The sequence below is a fragment of the Oncorhynchus keta genome, unplaced genomic scaffold (assembly GCF_023373465.1).
Source record: "Oncorhynchus keta strain PuntledgeMale-10-30-2019 unplaced genomic scaffold, Oket_V2 Un_contig_21605_pilon_pilon, whole genome shotgun sequence".
In the NCBI taxonomy this organism is placed as follows: Eukaryota; Metazoa; Chordata; class Actinopteri; order Salmoniformes; family Salmonidae; genus Oncorhynchus; species Oncorhynchus keta.
Window position 1 is genome coordinate 24,780 of NW_026282524.1, and position 20,221 is coordinate 45,000.

The following is a 20,221-nucleotide window of genomic DNA, read 5'->3' on the forward strand; positions in this document are numbered from 1 at the left end:
CTGAATACTTTGTGAATGCACTGTAACTACGGTAACAGTCCTCAAGCCTCTGTCCTTCACCTTGGGGTCTGAATACTTTGTGAATACACTGTAACTACGGTAACAGTCCTCAAGCCTCTGTCCTTCACCTTGGGGTCTGAATACTTTGTGAATACACTGTAACTACGGTAACAGTCCTCAAGCCTCTGTCCTTCACCTTGGGGTCTGAATACTTTGTGAATACACTGTAACTACGGTAACAGTCCTCAAGCCTCTGTCCTTCACCTTGGGGTCTGAATACTTCCTGAATGCACTGTAACTACGGTAACAGTCCTCAAGCCTCTGTCCTTCACCTTGGGGTCTGAATACTTCCTGAATGCACTGTAACTACGGTAACAGTCCTCAAGCCTCTGTCCTTCACCTTGGGGTCTGAATACTTTGTGAATGCACTGTAACTACGGTAACAGTCCTCAAGCCTCTGTCCTTCACCTTGGGGTCTGAATACTTTGTGAATGCACTGTAACTACGGTAACAGTCCTCAAGCCTCTGTCCTTTACCTTGGGGTCTGAATACTTCCTGAATGCACTGTAACTACGGTAACAGTCCTCAAGCCTCTGTCCTTTACCTTGGGGTCTGAATACTTCCTGAATGCACTGTAACTACGGTAACAGTCCTCAAGCCTCTGTCCTTCACCTTGGGGTCTGAATACTTTGTGAATGCACTGTAACTACGGTAACAGTCCTCAAGCCTCTGTCCTTCACCTTGGGGTCTGAATACTTTGTGAATACACTGTAACTACGGTAACAGTCCTCAAGCCTCTGTCCTTCACCTTGGGGTCTGAATACTTTGTGAATACACTGTAACTACGGTAACAGTCCTCAAGCCTCTGTCCTTCACCTTGGGGTCTGAATACTTCCTGAATGCACTGTAACTACGGTAACAGTCCTCAAGCCTCTGTCCTTTACCTTGGGGTCTGAATACTTCCTGAATGCACTGTAACTACGGTAACAGTCCTCAAGCCTCTGTCCTTCACCTTGGGGTCTGAATACTTTGTGAATGCACTGTAACTACGGTAACAGTCCTCAAGCCTCTGTCCTTTACCTTGGGGTCTGAATACTTCCTGAATGCACTGTAACTACGGTAACAGTCCTCAAGCCTCTGTCCTTTACCTTGGGGTCTGAATACTTCCTGAATTGTAACTACGGTAACAGTCCTCTGAATGCACTTTGTGAATGCACGGTAACAGTCCTCAAGCCTCTGTCCTTCACCTTGGGGTCTGAATACTTTGTGAATGCACTGTAACTACAGTAACAGTCCTCAAGCCTCTGTCCTTCACCTTGGGGTCTGAATACTTTGTGAATACACTGTAACTACGGTAACAGTCCTCAAGCCTCTGTCCTTCACCTTGGGGTCTGAATACTTTGTGAATGCACTGTAACTACGGTAACAGTCCTCAAGCCTCTGTCCTTTACCTTGGGGTCTGAATACTTTGTGAATGCACTGTAACTACGGTAACAGTCCTCAAGCCTCTGTCCTTCACCTTGGGGTCTGAATACTTTGTGAATGCACTGTAACTACGGTAACAGTCCTCAAGCCTCTGTCCTTCACCTTGGGGTCTGAATACTTTGTGAATACACTGTAACTACGGTAACAGTCCTCAAGCCTCTGTCCTTCACCTTGGGGTCTGAATACTTTGTGAATGCACTGTAACTACGGTAACAGTCCTCAAGCCTCTGTCCTTCACCTTGGGGTCTGAATACTTTGTGAATGCACTGTAACTACGGTAACAGTCCTCAAGCCTCTGTCCTTTACCTTGGGGTCTGAATACTTTGTGAATACACTGTAACTACGGTAACAGTCCTCAAGCCTCTGTCCTTTACCTTGGGGTCTGAATACTTCCTGAATGCACTGTAACTACGGTAACAGTCCTCAAGCCTCTGTCCTTTACCTTGGGGTCTGAATACTTCCTGAATGCACTGTAACTACGGTAACAGTCCTCAAGCCTCTGTCCTTTACCTTGGGGTCTGAATACTTTGTGAATACACTGTAACTACGGTAACAGTCCTCAAGCCTCTGTCCTTTACCTTGGGGTCTGAATACTTCCTGAATGCACTGTAACTACGGTAACAGTCCTCAAGCCTCTGTCCTTTACCTTGGGGTCTGAATACTTCCTGAATGCACTGTAACTACGGTAACAGTCCTCAAGCCTCTGTCCTTCACCTTGGGGTCTGAATACTTTGTGAATGCACTGTAACTACGGTAACAGTCCTCAAGCCTCTGTCCTTCACCTTGGGGTCTGAATACTTCCTGAATGCACTGTAACTACGGTAACAGTCCTCAAGCCTCTGTCCTTTACCTTGGGGTCTGAATACTTTGTGAATACACTGTAACTACGGTAACAGTCCTCAAGCCTCTGTCCTTCACCTTGGGGTCTGAATACTTCCTGAATGCACTGTAACTACGGTAACAGTCCTCAAGCCTCTGTCCTTTACCTTGGGGTCTGAATACTTCCTGAATGCACTGTAACTACGGTAACAGTCCTCAAGCCTCTGTCCTTCACCTTGGGGTCTGAATACTTTGTGAATGCACTGTAACAGTCCTCAAGCCTCTGTCCTTCACCTTGGGGTCTGAATACTTTGTGAATGCACAGTAACTACAGTAACAGTCCTCAAGCCTCTGTCCTTCACCTTGGGGTCTGAATACTTTGTGAATGCACAGTAACTACAGTAACAGTCCTCAAGCCTCTGTCCTTCACCTTGGGGTCTGAATACTTTGTGAATACACTGTAACTACGGTAACAGTCCTCAAGCCTCTGTCCTTCACCTTGGGGTCTGAATACTTTGTGAATACACTGTAACTACGGTAACAGTCCTCAAGCCTCTGTCCTTCACCTTGGGGTCTGAATACTTTGTGAATACACTGTAACTACGGTAACAGTCCTCAAGCCTCTGTCCTTCACCTTGGGGTCTGAATACACTGTAACTACGTTAACAGTCCTCAAGCCTCTGTCCTTTACCTTGGGGTCTGAATACTTCCTGAATGCACTGTAACTACGGTAACAGTCCTCAAGCCTCTGTCCTTCACCTTGGGGTCTGAATACTTTGTGAATGCACTGTAACAGTCCTCAAGCCTCTGTCCTTCACCTTGGGGTCTGAATACTTTGTGAATACACTGTAACTACGGTAACAGTCCTCAAGCCTCTGTCCTTCACCTTGGGGTCTGAATACTTTGTGAATACACTGTAACTACGGTAACAGTCCTCAAGCCTCTGTCCTTTACCTTGGGGTCTGAATACTTCCTGAATGCACTGTAACTACGGTAACAGTCCTCAAGCCTCTGTCCTTTACCTTGGGGTCTGAATACTTCCTGAATGCACTGTAACTACGGTAACAGTCCTCAAGCCTCTGTCCTTCACCTTGGGGTCTGAATACTTTGTGAATGCACTGTAACAGTCCTCAAGCCTCTGTCCTTCACCTTGGGGTCTGAATACTTTGTGAATACACTGTAACTACGGTAACAGTCCTCAAGCCTCTGTCCTTCACCTTGGGGTCTGAATACTTCCTGAATGCACTGTAACTACGGTAACAGTCCTCAAGCCTCTGTCCTTCACCTTGGGGTCTGAATACTTTGTGAATACACTGTAACTACGGTAACAGTCCTCAAGCCTCTGTCCTTTACCTTGGGGTCTGAATACTTCCTGAATGCACTGTAACTACGGTAACAGTCCTCAAGCCTCTGTCCTTCACCTTGGGGTCTGAATACTTCCTGAATGCACTGTAACTACGGTAACAGTCCTCAAGCCTCTGTCCTTCACCTTGGGGTCTGAATACTTTGTGAATGCACTGTAACTACGGTAACAGTCCTCAAGCCTCTGTCCTTCACCTTGGGGTCTGAATACTTTGTGAATGCACTGTAACTACGGTAACAGTCCTCAAGCCTCTGTCCTTCACCTTGGGGTCTGAATACTTTGTGAATACACTGTAACTACGGTAACAGTCCTCAAGCCTCTGTCCTTTACCTTGGGGTCTGAATACTTCCTGAATGCACTGTAACTACGGTAACAGTCCTCAAGCCTCTGTCCTTTACCTTGGGGTCTGAATACTTCCTGAATGCACTGTAACTACGGTAACAGTCCTCAAGCCTCTGTCCTTCACCTTGGGGTCTGAATACTTTGTGAATGCACTGTAACAGTCCTCAAGCCTCTGTCCTTCACCTTGGGGTCTGAATACTTTGTGAATGCACAGTAACTACAGTAACAGTCCTCAAGCCTCTGTCCTTCACCTTGGGGTCTGAATACTTTGTGAATACACTGTAACTACGGTAACAGTCCTCAAGCCTCTGTCCTTCACCTTGGGGTCTGAATACTTTGTGAATACACTGTCTGTAACAGTCCTCAAGCCTCTGTCCTTCACCTTGGGGTCTGAATACACTGTAACTACGGTAACAGTCCTCAAGCCTCTGTCCTTCACCTTGGGGTCTGAATACTTTGTGAATACACTGTAACTACGGTAACAGTCCTCAAGCCTCTGTCCTTCACCTTGGGGTCTGAATACTTTGTGAATACACTGTAACTACGGTAACAGTCCTCAAGCCTCTGTCCTTTACCTTGGGGTCTGAATACTTCCTGAATGCACTGTAACTACGGTAACAGTCCTCAAGCCTCTGTCCTTTACCTTGGGGTCTGAATACTTCCTGAATGCACTGTAACTACGGTAACAGTCCTCAACCCTCTGTCCTTCACCTTGGGGTCTGAATACTGAATGCACTGTAACAGTCCTCAAGCCTCTGTCCTTCACCTTGGGGTCTGAATACTTTGTGAATACACTGTAACTACGGTAACAGTCCTCAAGCCTCTGTCCTTCACCTTGGGGTCTGAATACTTTGTGAATACACTGTAACTACGGTAACAGTCCTCAAGCCTCTGTCCTTCACCTTGGGGTCTGAATACTTTGTGAATGCACTGTAACAGTCCTCAAGCCTCTGTCCTTCACCTTGGGGTCTGAATACTTTGTGAATGCACTGTAACTACAGTAACAGTCCTCAAGCCTCTGTCCTTCACCTTGGGGTCTGAATACTTAGTGAATACACTGTGAATAAATGCACACATGACTGTAAGTACTTTGAATGTAACTAAATGGCATATATTATTATATTATATATTATAGGTAACAGTCCTCAAGCCTCTGTCCTTCACCTTGGGGTCTGAATACTTTGTGAATACACTAACTACGGTAACAGTCCTCAAGCCTCTGTCCTTCACCTTGGGGTCTGAATACTTTGTGAATACACTGTAACTACGGTAACAGTCCTCAAGCCTCTGTCCTTCACCTTGGGGTCTGAATACTTTGTGAATACACTGTAACTACGGTAACAGTCCTCAAGCCTCTGTCCTTCACCTTGGGGTCTGAATACTTTGTGAATGCACTGTAACTACGGTAACAGTCCTCAAGCCTCTGTCCTTTACCTTGGGGTCTGAATACTTCCTGAATGCACTGTAACTACGGTAACAGTCCTCAAGCCTCTGTCCTTTACCTTGGGGTCTGAATACTTCCTGAATGCACTGTAACTACGGTAACAGTCCTCAAGCCTCTGTCCTTCACCTTGGGGTCTGAATACTTTGTGAATACTGTAACTACGGTAACAGTCCTCAAGCCTCTGTCCTTTACCTTGGGGTCTGAATACTTCCTGAATGCACTGTAACTACGGTAACAGTCCTCAAGCCTCTGTCCTTCACCTTGGGGTCTGAATACTTTGTGAATACACTGTAACTACGGTAACAGTCCTCAAGCCTCTGTCCTTCACCTTGGGGTCTGAATACTTTGTGAATACACTGTAACTACGGTAACAGTCCTCAAGCCTCTGTCCTTCACCTTGGGGTCTGAATACTTTGTGAATACACTGTAACTACGGTAACAGTCCTCAAGCCTCTGTCCTTTACCTTGGGGTCTGAATACTTCCTGAATGCACTGTAACTACGGTAACAGTCCTCAAGCCTCTGTCCTTCACCTTGGGGTCTGAATACTTTCCTGAATGCACTGTAACTACGGTAACAGTCCAAGCCTCTGTCCTTCACCTTGGGGTCTGAATACTTTGTGAATGCACTGTAACTACGGTAACAGTCCTCAAGCCTCTGTCCTTCACCTTGGGGTCTGAATACTTTGTGAATGCACTGTAACTACGGTAACAGTCCTCAAGCCTCTGTCCTTCACCTTGGGGTCTGAATACTTTGTGAATACACTGTAACTACGGTAACAGTCCTCAAGCCTCTGTCCTTCACCTTGGGGTCTGAATACTTCCTGAATGCACTGTAACTACGGTAACAGTCCTCAAGCCTCTGTCCTTTACCTTGGGGTCTGAATACTTCCTGAATGCACTGTAACTACGGTAACAGTCCTCAAGCCTCTGTCCTTCACCTTGGGGTCTGAATACTTTGTGAATGCACTGTAACAGTCCTCAAGCCTCTGTCCTTCACCTTGGGGTCTGAATACTTTGTGAATACACTGTAACTACGGTAACAGTCCTCAAGCCTCTGTCCTTCACCTTGGGGTCTGAATACTTTGTGAATACACTGTAACTACGGTAACAGTCCTCAAGCCTCTGTCCTTCACCTTGGGGTCTGAATACTTTGTGAATATTACTGTAACTACGGTAACAGTCCTCAAGCCTCTGTCCTTTACCTTGGGGTCTGAATACTTCCTGAATGCACTGTAACTACGGTAACAGTCCTCAAGCCTCTGTCCTTTACCTTGGGGTCTGAATACTTCCTGAATGCACTGTAACTACGGTAACAGTCCTCAAGCCTCTGTCCTTCACCTTGGGGTCTGAATACTTTGTGAATGCACTGTAACAGTCCTCAAGCCTCTGTCCTTTACCTTGGGGTCTGAATACTTTGTGAATGCACTGTAACTACGGTAACAGTCCTCAAGCCTCTGTCCTTCACCTTGGGGTCTGAATACTTTGTGAATGCACTGTAACTACGGTAACAGTCCTCAAGCCTCTGTCCTTCACCTTGGGGTCTGAATACTTTGTGAATACACTGTAACTACGGTAACAGTCCTCAAGCCTCTGTCCTTTACCTTGGGGTCTGAATACTTCCTGAATGCACTGTAACTACGGTAACAGTCCTCAAGCCTCTGTCCTTTACCTTGGGGTCTGAATACTTCCTGAATGCACTGTAACTACGGTAACAGTCCTCAAGCCTCTGTCCTTCACCTTGGGGTCTGAATACTTTGTGAATGCACTGTAACAGTCCTCAAGCCTCTGTCCTTCACCTTGGGGTCTGAATACTTTGTGAATGCACTGTAACTACGGTAACAGTCCTCAAGCCTCTGTCCTTCACCTTGGGGTCTGAATACTTTGTGAATACACTGTAACTACGGTAACAGTCCTCAAGCCTCTGTCCTTCACCTTGGGGTCTGAATACTTTGTGAATACACTGTAACTACGGTAACAGTCCTCAAGCCTCTGTCCTTCACCTTGGGGTCTGAATATACTGTAACAGTCCTCAAGCCTCTGTCCTTCACCTTGGGGTCTGAATACTTTGTGAATACACTGTAACTACGGTAACAGTCCTCAAGCCTCTGTCCTTCACCTTGGGGTCTGAATACTTTGTGAATACACTGTAACTACGGTAACAGTCCTCAAGCCTCTGTCCTTACCTTGGGGTCTGAATACTTCCTGAATGCACTGTAACTACGGTAACAGTCCTCAAGCCTCTGTCCTTTAACTTGGGGTCTGAATACTTCCTGAATGCACTGTAACTACGGTAACAGTCCTCAAGCCTCTGTCCTTCACCTTGGGGTCTGAATACTTTGTGAATGCACTGTAACAGTCCTCAAGCCTCTGTCCTTCACCTTGGGGTCTGAATACTTTGTGAATACACTGTAACTACGGTAACAGTCCTCAAGCCTCTGTCCTTCACCTTGGGGTCTGAATACTTTGTGAATACACTGTAACTACGGTAACAGTCCTCAAGCCTCTGTCCTTCACCTTGGGGTCTGAATACTTTGTGAATGCACTGTAACTACGGTAACAGTCCTCAAGCCTCTGTCCTTCACCTTGGGGTCTGAATACTTTGTGAATGCACTGTAACTACGGTAACAGTCCTCAAGCCTCTGTCCTTCACCTTGGGGTCTGAATACTTTGTGAATGCACTTTGTGAACACTGTAACAGTAAGCCTCTGTCCTTACCTTGGCATCTAATATATTATGAATGCATAGGTAACAGTCCTCAAGCCTCTGTCCTTCACCTTGGGGTCTGAATACTTTGTGAATACACTGTAACTACGGTAACAGTCCTCAAGCCTCTGTCCTTCACCTTGGGGTCTGAATACTTTGTGAATACACTGTAACTACGGTAACAGTCCTCAAGCCTCTGTCCTTCACCTTGGGGTCTGAATACTTTGTGAATACACTGTAACTACGGTAACAGTCCTCAAGCCTCTGTCCTTCACCTTGGGGTCTGAATACTTTGTGAATACACTGTAACTACGGTAACAGTCCTCAAGCCTCTGTCCTTCACCTTGGGGTCTGAATACTTTGTGAATACACTGTAACTACGGTAACAGTCCTCAAGCCTCTGTCCTTTACCTTGGGGTCTGAATACTTCCTGAATGCACTGTAACTACGGTAACAGTCCTCAAGCCTCTGTCCTTCACCTTGGGGTCTGAATACTTCCTGAATGCACTGTAACTACGGTAACAGTCCTCAAGCCTCTGTCCTTCACCTTGGGGTCTGAATACTTTGAATACACTGCACGGTAACAGTCCTCAAGCCTCTGTCCTTCACCTTGGGGTCTGAATACTTCCTGAATGCACTGTAACTACGGTAACAGTCCTCAAGCCTCTGTCCTTTACCTTGGGGTCTGAATACTTCCTGAATGCACTGTAACTACGGTAACAGTCCTCAAGCCTCTGTCCTTCACCTTGGGGTCTGAATACTTTGTGAATGCACTGTAACTACGGTAACAGTCCTCAAGCCTCTGTCCTTCACCTTGGGGTCTGAATACTTCCTGAATGCACTGTAACTACGGTAACAGTCCTCAAGCCTCTGTCCTTTACCTTGGGGTCTGAATACTTTGTGAATACACTGTAACTACGGTAACAGTCCTCAAGCCTCTGTCCTTTACCTTGGGGTCTAAATACTTCCTGAATGCACTGTAACTACGGTAACAGTCCTCAAGCCTCTGTCCTTCACCTTGGGGTCTGAATACTTCCTGAATACACTGTAACTACGGTAACAGTCCTCAAGCCTCTGTCCTTCACCTTGGGGTCTGAATACTTCCTGAATGCACTGTAACTACGGTAACAGTCCTCAAGCCTCTGTCCTTTACCTTGGGGTCTGAATACTTCCTGAATACACTGTAACTACGGTAACAGTCCTCAAGCCTCTGTCCTTTACCTTGGGGTCTGAATACTTCCTGAATGCACTGTAATTACGGTAACAGTCCTCAAGCCTCTGTCCTTCACCTTGGGGTCTGAATACTTAGTGAATACACTGTAACTACGGTAATAGTCCTCAAGCCTCTGTCCTTCACCCTGAATACACTGTAACTACGGTAACAGTCCTCAAGCCTCTGTCCTTCACCTTGGGGTCTGAATACTTTGTGAATACACTGTAACTACGGTAACAGTCCTCAAGCCTCTGTCCTTTACCTTGGGGTCTGAATACTTTGTGAATGCACTGTAACAGTCCTCAAGCCTCTGTCCTTTACCTTGGGGTCTGAATACTTCTTGAATGCACTGTAACTACGGTAACAGTCCTCAAGCCTCTGTCCTTTACCTTGGGGTCTGAATACTTTGTGAATGCACTGTAACTGTAACAGTCCTCAAGCCTCTGTCCTTCACCTTGGGGTCTGAATACTTCCTGAATGCACTGTAACTACGGTAACAGTCCTCAAGCCTCTGTCCTTTACCTTGGGGTCTGAATACTTCCTGAATGCACTGTAACTACGGTAACAGTCCTCAAGCCTCTGTCCTTTACCTTGGGGTCTGAATACTTCCTGAATGCACTGTAACTACGGTAACAGTCCTCAAGCCTCTGTCCTTTACCTTGGGGTCTGAATACTTCCTGAATGCACTGTAACTACGGTAACAGTCCTCAAGCCTCTGTCCTTTACCTTGGGGTCTGAATACTTCCTGAATGCACTGTAACTACGGTAACAGTCCTCAAGCCTCTGTCCTTCACCTTGGGGTCTGAATACTTTGTGAATGCACTGTAACAGTCCTCAAGCCTCTGTCCTTCACCTTGGGGTCTGAATACTTCCTGAATGCACTGTAACTACGGTAACAGTCCTCAAGCCTCTGTCCTTTACCTTGGGGTCTGAATACTTCCTGAATGCACTGTAACTACGGTAACAGTCCTCAAGCCTCTGTCCTTCACCTTGGGGTCTGAATACTTTGTGAATACACTGTAACTACGGTAACAGTCCTCAAGCCTCTGTCCTTCACCTTGGGGTCTGAATACTTCCTGAATGCACTGTAACTACGGTAACAGTCCTCAAGCCTCTGTCCTTTACCTTGGGGTCTAAATACTTCCTGAATGCACTGTAACTACGGTAACAGTCCTCAAGCCTCTGTCCTTTACCTTGGGGTCTGAATACTTCCTGAATACACTAACTACGGTAACAGTCCTCAAGCCTCTGTCCTTCACCTTGGGGTCTGAATACTTCCTGAATGCACTGTAACTACGGTAACAGTCCTCAAGCCTCTGTCCTTCACCTTGGGGTCTGAATACTTCCTGAATGCACTGTAACTACGGTAACAGTCCTCAAGCCTCTGTCCTTCACCTTGGGGTCTGAATACTTCCTGAATGCACTGTAACTACGGTAACAGTCCTCAAGCCTCTGTCCTTCACCTTGGGGTCTGAATACTTCCTGAATGCACTGTAACTACGGTAACAGTCCTCAAGCCTCTGTCCTTTACCTTGGGGTCTGAATACTTCCTGAATACACTGTAACTACGGTAACAGTCCTCAAGCCTCTGTCCTTCACCTTGGGGTCTGAATACTTTGTGAATACACTGTAACTACGGTAACAGTCCTCAAGCCTCTGTCCTTTACCTTGGGGTCTGAATACTTCCTGAATGCACTGTAACTACGGTAACAGTCCTCAAGCCTCTGTCCTTCACCTTGGGGTCTGAATACTTCCTGAATGCACTGTAACTACGGTAACAGTCCTCAAGCCTCTGTCCTTTACCTTGGGGTCTGAATACTTCCTGAATGCACTGTAACTACGGTAACAGTCCTCAAGCCTCTGTCCTTCACCTTGGGGTCTGAATACTTTGTGAATGCACTGTAACAGTCCTCAAGCCTCTGTCCTTCACCTTGGGGTCTGAATACTGAATGCACTGTAACTACGGTAACAGTCCTCAAGCCTCTGTCCTTCACCTTGGGGTCTGAATACTTCCTGAATGCACTGTAACTACGGTAACAGTCCTCAAGCCTCTGTCCTTCACCTTGGGGTCTGAATACTTCCTGAATGCACTGTAACTACGGTAACAGTCCTCAAGCCTCTGTCCTTCACCTTGGGGTCTGAATACTTCCTGAATGCACTGTAATTACGGTAACAGTCCTCAAGCCTCTGTTCTTCACCTTGGGGTCTGAATACTTCCTGAATGCACTGTAACTACGGTAACAGTCCTCAAGCCTCTGTCCTTCACCTTGGGGTCTGAATACTTTGTGAATGCACTGTAACTACGGTAACAGTCCTCAAGCCTCTGTCCTTCACCTTGGGGTCTGAATACTTCCTGAATGCACTGTAACTACGGTAACAGTCCTCAAGCCTCTGTCCTTCACCTTGGGGTCTGAATACTTTGTGAATGCACTGTAACTACGGTAACAGTCCTCAAGCCTCTGTCCTTCACCTTGGGGTCTGAATACTTTGTGAATGCACAGTAACTACAGTAACAGTCCTCAAGCCTCTGTCCTTCACCTTGGGGTCTGAATACTTTGTGAATGCACTGTAACTAAGGTAACAGTCCTCAAGCCTCTGTCCTTCACCTTGGGGTCTGAATACTTCCTGAATGCACTGTAACTACGGTAACAGTCATCATGCCTCTGTCCTTTACCTTGGCTACTTTCCTCCAGTTAAGACAATCAAAGAAGTAGTAGGTGCCTCTCTCATAGGCGTTGGTCTTCAGAGTGGGCTCCATGCCCGGCGCCCGCGTGATCCACACACGCTCCTCCTTGTGGTACCGCCAGTCCCGGTTGAAGCTGAGGTCACAGGTCACGGGTCAAATGTTAGGGCAGAGCATTGTATACGGTAGAAACAATTGATTATAAGACTTGAAAAACAAACTACATTAAGTAGAGGTGGCAGAAGGGGGCCCTGGCTAGATAGAGGTGGCAGAAGGGGGCAGACCACTTAGAGGTAGCAGACTATATAGAGGCGGCAGAAGGGGCCAGACTACATAGAGGTGGCAGAAGGGGGCAGACTACATAGAGGTGGCAGAAGGGGCCAGACTACATAGAGGTGGCAGTAGGGGGCAGACTACATAGAGGTGGCAGTAGGGGGCAGACTACATAGAGGTGGCAGAAGGGGCCAGACTACATAGAGGTGGCAGTAGGGGGCAGACTACTTCTGTAGCTCAGTTGGTAGAGCATGGCGCTTGTAACGCCAGGGTAGTGGGTTCGATCCCCGGGACCACCCATACGTAGAATGTATGCACACATGACTGTAAGTCGCTTTGGATAAAAGCGTCTGCTAAATGGCATATATTATTATTATTATATATTACATAGAGGTGGCAGTAGGGGGCAGACTACATAGAGGTGGCAGAAGGGGCCAGACTACATAGAGGTGGCAGAAGGGGCCAGACTACATAGAGGTGGCAGACTACATAGAGGTGGCAGAAGGGCCCTGGCTACATAGAGGTATGTTCTGCTTCATGTTCCACGTCAGTACCACTACAACCCAGAGGAGGGCGCTCGTTCACAAGAAAAGGTGAGTAAAACAAACACCTCACCAAGCCTGTTACCATAGCAGACACTAGCTAGCCCAGCTGAGGAGCATCCTTCACACAGTGTGTTGTGTCTGTATACCTACAGCTCTACTGCTGCCAGCAGCTGGAGGAGGTCTCCTCCGTTCATGTAGTAAAGATAGAACAGCAGGTCCTCCCCATACCGAGACAGTTTGATTGCAGCAAGCTGGAAGGAGGAGAGGGGAGGAAAAGAGAGAGAGAGGGGAGGAAAAGAGAGAGAGGGGGGGAAAAGAGAGGGGGGGAAGAGAGAGAGAGGGGGAAGAGAGAGAGAGGGGGAAGAGGGAGAGAGGGGGAAGAGGGAGAGAGGGGGAAGAGGGAGAGAGGGGGAAGAGGGAGAGAGGGGGAAGAGGGAGGGAGGGAGGGGGAAGAGGGAGAGGAGGGGGAAGAGGGAGAGAGGGGGGAAGAGGGAGAGAGAGGGGGAAGAGGGGGGGAGAGAGGGGGAAGAGGGAGAGAGGGAAGAGGGGAGAGGGGGAAGAGGGAGAGAGGGGAAGAGGAAGAGGGAGAGGGGGAAGAGGGAGAAGAGGGGGAAGAGGGAGAGGGGGAAGAGGAGGGGGAAGAGGGGGAAGAGGGAGAGGGGGAAGAGGGAAGAGAGGGGGAAGAGGGAGGTGGCAACAGGTTATTGATCTAGGCAGCTACCTGGCACCATCAACAGAAGCCAACCGTACCATTCTTATCTCAACCATGCTAGATAAAGATGATTCAACTCTCACAGTGGACAGAGCAGTTACAACAAGTGTTGCTAGTGCCCCCAAACAGAGGGGCCAATAACACGAGGGCCAAAACAACACCGTTACATTGAGCTGGTGAGAAAAGGTACTTTAACCATCATTAATGAACCACTTAGAAGGTCTGAATCAAAGAGGCTGTAAGGGTAAATGGTGGTGTGTTGTGGCCATGTTGGCCAACAGCAACCCAACCCTGGGTTTATTCTGTTTCTGAGGTACATACCTTGTCCCTTATGTGAATGTTGGTTAAATACTCAGATGGAACATGGAAGTCTGGAAGGGAAGAGAGAAGTGGTTAGAGAGAAGCAGACGGGGAAACTGGCAGAATCTATCCCACCTCCAGAGCACTCTGGCTGGGTAGGATACGTACCAATGTCCTGGGGTCGACACGGTGCTGACGCCCAGGGAGATGCAAACTTGGGGTACAGGTTTCTGAAGGACGAGAAAGTGGTCATGCTGTTACTGACAGATAATTTTGTTGCCATGTTAACAGGGTACAATGGCGTGTCCTTCTTTTCGTATTTCGATTTTTAAAAAAAAGAAAAAGAATTGGACATAATAGCAGCCTATTGTCCAGTGAGTGTGTGTTTTTCAGGAGACTACAGCAGAGATCAGCTGCCTGCTACTGCTCTCAGGCTGTCAGCTGCCTGCTACTGCTCTCAGGCTGCCAGCTGCCTGCTACTGCTCTCAGGCTGCCTGCTACTGCTCTCAGGCTGCCTGCTACTGCTCTCAGGCTGCCTGCTTACTGCTCTCAGGCTGCCTGCTTACTGCTCTCAGGCTGCCTGCTACTGCTCTCAGGCTGCCTGCTACTGCTCTCAGGCTGCCTGCTTACTGCTCTCAGGCTGCCTGCTACTGCTCTCAGGCTGCCTGCTACTGCTCTCAGGCTGCCTGCTACTGCTCTCAGGCTGCCTGCTTACTGCTCTCAGGCTGCCTGCTTACTGCTCTCAGGCTGCCTGCTTACTGCTCTCAGGCTGCCTGCTTACTGCTCTCAGGCTGCCTGCTTACTGCTCTCAGGCTGCCTGCTACTGCTCTCAGGCTGCCTGCTACTGCTCTCAGGCTGCCTGCTACTGCTCTCAGGCTGCCTGCTACTGCTCTCAGGCTGCCTGCTACTGCTCTCAGGCTGCCTGCTACTGCTCTCAGGCTGTCAGCTGCCTGCTACTGCTCTCAGGCTGTCAGCTACTGCTCTCAGGCTGTCAGCTACTGCTCTCAGGCTGCCTGCTACTGCTCTCAGGCTGTCAGCTGTCAGCTACTGCTCTCAGGCTGTCAGCTACTGCTCTCAGGCTGTCAGCTACTGCTCTCAGGCTGCCGGCTGCCTGCTACTGCTCTCAGGCTGCCTGCTACTGCTCTCAGGCTGCCTGCTACTGCTCTCAGGCTGCCTGCTACTGCTCTCAGGCTGCCTGCTACTGCTCTCAGGCTGCCTGCTACTGCTCTCAGGCTGCCTGCTACTGCTCTCAGGCTGCCAGCTTACTGCTCTCAGGCTGCCTGCTACTGCTCTCAGGCTGCCTGCTACTGCTCTCAGGCTGCCTGCTACTGCTCTCAGGCTGCCTGCTACTGCTCTCAGGCTGTCTGCTACTGCTCTCAGGCTGCCTGCTACTGCTCTCAGGCTGCCTGCTACTGCTCTCAGGCTGCCTGCTACTGCTCTCAGGCTGCCTGCTACTGCTCTCAGGCTGTCAGCTGCCTGCTACTGCTCTCAGGCTGTCAGCTGCCTGCTACTGCTCTCAGGCTGTCAGCTACTGCTCTCAGGCTGTCAGCTACTGCTCTCAGGCTGCCTGCTACTGCTCTCAGGCTGCCTGCTACTGCTCTCAGGCTGCCTGCTACTGCTCTCAGGCTGCCTGCTACTGCTCTCAGGCTGCCTGCTACTGCTCTCAGGCTGCCTGCTACTGCTCTCAGGCTGTCAGCTGCCTGCTACTGCTCTCAGGCTGTCAGCTGCCTGCTACTGCTCTCAGGCTGTCAGCTGCCTGCTACTGCTCTCAGGCTGTCAGCTGCCTGCTACTGCTCTCAGGCTGTCAGCTGCCTGCTACTGCTCTCAGGCCGTCAGCTGCCTGCTACTGCTCTCAGGCCGTCAGCTGCCTGCTACTGCTCTCAGGCCGTCAGCTGCCTGCTACTGCTCTCAGGCTGTCAGCTGCCTGCTACTGCTCTCAGGCTGTCAGGATGAGACAACATGTAGCAGGATGACTGGTTACTGAAGGCTGCTCATCTTCTTATGACTGGAGGAGGGAGATGCCAAGAGAGGTGTACAGGTGTGTAAAAGAGCCACTCCTCGCACCTGTAGCATTGGGATATATTTGGGATATATTTTTTTACACAAGAGGATAGAGTGCCTCCTACTGGCCCTCCAACACCACTTCCAGCAGCATCTGGTCTCCCACCCAGGGGCCGACCAGGACCAACCCTGCTTAGCTTCAGAATCAAGCCAGCAGTGGTATGCAGGGTGGTATGCTGCTGGCTCACCTCTGACCAATCAATAGCGCAGGTGATCCAGAGTGGGCGGGTGTTAGGGGTGTGGCTCCCTGAGACAACACACAGGCAATGATCAGACAGCCTTCAGTGGCTTAGCAGTTATCTTTACACTGTACACACACAGTGCACACACAGTGCGCACACCACAGTGCACACACAGTACACAGCTGACATATGATGCATGAGAAATGCTTAACAGAAGCTTTTGGTCTGAGGGGCGTCGTCACCAAATACAGGAGATGCAACTCCACTAACCCTCCAGCTATGTAGATAATGAAACTAGTCACATCACTACCCACAGACAGACAGCCGTTACCCTACACAGCACAGACAGAGAGACAGTAGTTACCCTACACAGCAGTTACACTGCACAGCACAGACAGAGAGACAGTAGTTACCCTACACAGCAGTTACACTGCACAGCACAGACAGAGAGACAGCAGTTACCCTACACAGCACAGACAGAGAGACAGCAGTTACCCTACACAGCACAGACAGAGAGACAGCAGTTACCCTACACAGGCAGACAGACAGCTGGACCACATTGTATTGTTACTGTGTACACAAGAGACACACACCTCCTCTGTCAGCTGAACCACATCACATTAGACAGACAGCAGCTACTCCTCACATCACATTAGACAGACAACCCAGCTACTTCACACAGCACATCAGACAGACAGTTGCTGCTGCTCATCACAGCAGACAGACAGACAGCAGCTACTCCTCACATCACATTAGACAGACAGCAGCTACTCCTCACATCACATTAGAGAGACAGACAGCAGCTACTCCTCACATCACATTAGACAGACAGCAGCTACTCCTCACATCGCATTAGACAGACAGACAGCAGCTACTCCTCACAGCACATTAGACAGACATTAGCTACTCCTCACATCACATTAGACAGACAGCAGCTACTCCTCACATCACAGCAGAGAGACAGCAGACAGCAGCTACTCCTCACAGCACATCAGACAGACAGACAACAGCTACTCCTCACATCACATCAGACAGACAGCAGCTACACCACACAGCACATCAGACAGACAGCAGCTACACCACACAGCACATCAGACAGACAGCAGCTACACCCACATCACAGACAGCAGCTACTCCTCACATCACATTAGACAGACAGACAGCAGCTACTCCTCACAGCACATCAGACAGACAGCAGCTACTCCTCACATCACATCAGACAGACAGCAGCTACACCACACAGCACAGACAGACAGCAGCTACACCACACAGCACATCAGACAGACAGCAGCTACACCACACAGCACATCAGACAGACAGCAGCTACTCCTCACAGCACATGAGACAGACAGACAGCAGCTACTCCTCACATCACATTAGACAGACAGTAGCTACTCCTCACAGCACATGAGACAGACAGACAGCAGCTACTCCTCACATCACATTAGACAGACAGCAGCTACTCCTCACAGCACATCAGACAGACAGCAGCTACTCCTCACATCACATCAGACAGACACAGCTACACCACACAGCATCAGACAGATAGCAGCTACACCACACAGCACATCAGACAGACAGCAGCTACACCACACAGCACATCAGACAGACAGCTACACCTGCTCACAGCACATCAGACAGACAGCAGCTACTCCTCACATCACATTAGACAGACAGCAGCTACTCCTCACAGCACATTAGACAGACAGACAGCAGCTACTCCTCACAGCACATCAGACTAACAGACAACAGCTACTCCTCACATCACATCAGACAGACAGCAGCTACACTACACAGCACATCAGACAGACAGCAGCTACACCACACAGCACATCAGACAGACAGCAGCTACACCACACATCAGACAGACAGCAGCTACTCCTCACAGCACATGAGACAGACAGACAGCAGCTACTCCTCACATCACATTAGACAGACAGTAGCTACTCCTCACAGCACATGAGACAGACAGACAGCAGCTACTCCTCACATCACATTAGACAGACAGCAGCTACTCCTCACATCACAGCAGACAGACAGCAGCTACTCCTCACATCACATCAGACAGACATCAGCTACACCACACAGCACAGACAGACAGCAGCTACACCACACAGCACATCAGACAGACAGCAGCTACACCACACAGCACATCAGACAGACAGTTGCTGCTGCTCATCACAGCAGACAGACACAGCAGCTACTCCTCACATCACATTAGACAGACAGCAGCTACTCCTCACAGCACATTACAGACAGACAGCAGCTACTCCTCACAGCACATCAGACTAACAGACAACAGCTACTCCTCACATCACATCAGACAGACAGCAGCTACACAGCACATCAGACAGACAGCAGCTACACCACACAGCACATCAGAGACAGCAGCTACACCACACAGCACATCAGACAGACAGCAGCTACACCACACAGCACATCAGACAGCAGCTACTCCTCACATCACATTAGACAGACAGCAGCTACTCCTCACATCACATCAGACAGACAGCAGCTACACCACACAGCACATCAGACAGACAGCAGCTACACCACACAGCACATCAGACAGCAGCTACTCCTCACATCACATCAGACAGACAGCAGCTACACTACACAGCACATCAGACAGACAGCAGCTACACCACACAGCACATCAGACAGACAGCAGCTACACCACACAGCACATCAGACAGACAGCAGCTACACCAGACAGCACATCAGACAGACAGCAGCTGTTGCTGCTCATCACAGCAGACAGACAGCAGCTACTCCTCACATCACATTAGACAGACAGCAGCTACACCACACAGCACATAAGACAGCAGCTACACCACACATCACATCAGACAGACAGCAGCTACACCACACAGCACATCAGACAGCAGCTACTCCTCACATCACATCAGACAGACAGCAGCTACACCACAGCACATCAGACAGACAGCAGCTACACCACACAGCACATCAGACAGACAGCAGCTACACCACACAGCACATCAGACAGACAGCAGCTACACCAGACAGCACATCAGACAGACAGCTGCTGCTGCTCATCACAGCAGACAGACACAGCAGCTACTCCTCACATCACATTAGACAGACAGCAACTACTCCTCACATCACATTAGACAGACAGCAGCTACTCCTCACATCACATTAGACAGACAGCAGCTACTCCTCACATCACATTAGACAACAGCTGCTTCTGCTCATCACATCAGACAGACAGGAGCTACACCACATCAGGCAGACAGCAGCTACACCACACAGCACATCAGACAGACAGCAGCTACACCAGACAGCACATCAGACAGACAGCTGTTGCTGCTCATCACAGCAGACAGACACAGCAGCTACTCCTCACATCACATTAGACAGACAGCAGCTACACCACACAGCACATAAGACAGCAGCTACACCACACATCACATCAGACAGACAGTAGCTAGCTACACCACACAGCACATCAGACAGACAGTAGCTACTCCTCACAGCACACCAGACAGACAACAGCTACACCACAGACAGACGGACAGCAGCTACACCACACAGCACATCAGACAGACAGTAGCTAGCTACACCACACAGCACATCAGACAGACAGTAGCTACTCGACACAGCACATCAGACAGACAGCAGCTACTCCTCACAGCACACCAGACAGACAACAGCTAAACCACACAGCACATGAGACAGCAGCTACATCACACAGCACATCAGACAGACAACAGATACACCACAGACAGACGGACAGCAGCTACACCACACAGCACATCAGACAGACAGCAGCTACTCCTCACAGCACACCAGACAGACAACAGCTACACCACACAGCACATGAGACAGCAGCTACATCACACAGCACATCAGACAGACAACAGATACACCACAGACAGACGGACAGCAGCTACACCACACAGCACATCAGACAGACAGCAGCTACTCCTCACAGCACATCAGACAGACAACAGCTACACCACAGACAGACGGACAGCAGCTACACAGCACATCAGACAGCAGCTACTCCTGACTGCACATCAGACAGCAGCTACTCCTCAATGCACATCAGACAGCAGCTACTCCTCACAGCAC

At 49.1% G+C, this 20,221-nt stretch overlaps 1 protein-coding gene and 1 long non-coding RNA gene across 3 annotated transcripts in view; both read right to left on the reverse strand.

Annotated features, from left to right (window-relative positions):
* LOC127921187 (CCR4-NOT transcription complex subunit 2-like) overlaps positions 1–20,221 on the reverse strand; it is a 43,831-nt gene that overhangs the window by 9,952 nt on the left and 13,658 nt on the right. The window contains exons 6-9 of the mRNA XM_052504968.1: positions 14,052–14,113; positions 13,905–13,954; positions 13,022–13,122; positions 12,045–12,189 (exon numbers count right to left, since the gene is read on the reverse strand). Coding sequence (XP_052360928.1) covers positions 12,045–12,189; positions 13,022–13,122; positions 13,905–13,954; positions 14,052–14,113 — 358 coding nt within the window. The remainder of the gene's footprint in view (positions 1–12,044; positions 12,190–13,021; positions 13,123–13,904; positions 13,955–14,051; positions 14,114–20,221) is intronic.
* On the reverse strand, positions 1,648–11,834 carry LOC127921184 (uncharacterized). 2 transcript variants are annotated; one of them, XR_008108308.1, is made up of 3 exons: positions 11,501–11,834; positions 10,496–10,629; positions 1,648–1,859 (listed from the first exon to the last, which is right to left on the reverse strand). It is a non-coding gene; the product is annotated as an uncharacterized LOC127921184 (long non-coding RNA). The 2 variants fall into 2 exon arrangements; XR_008108309.1 differs by lacking the exon at positions 1,648–1,859 and adding an exon at positions 1,866–2,063.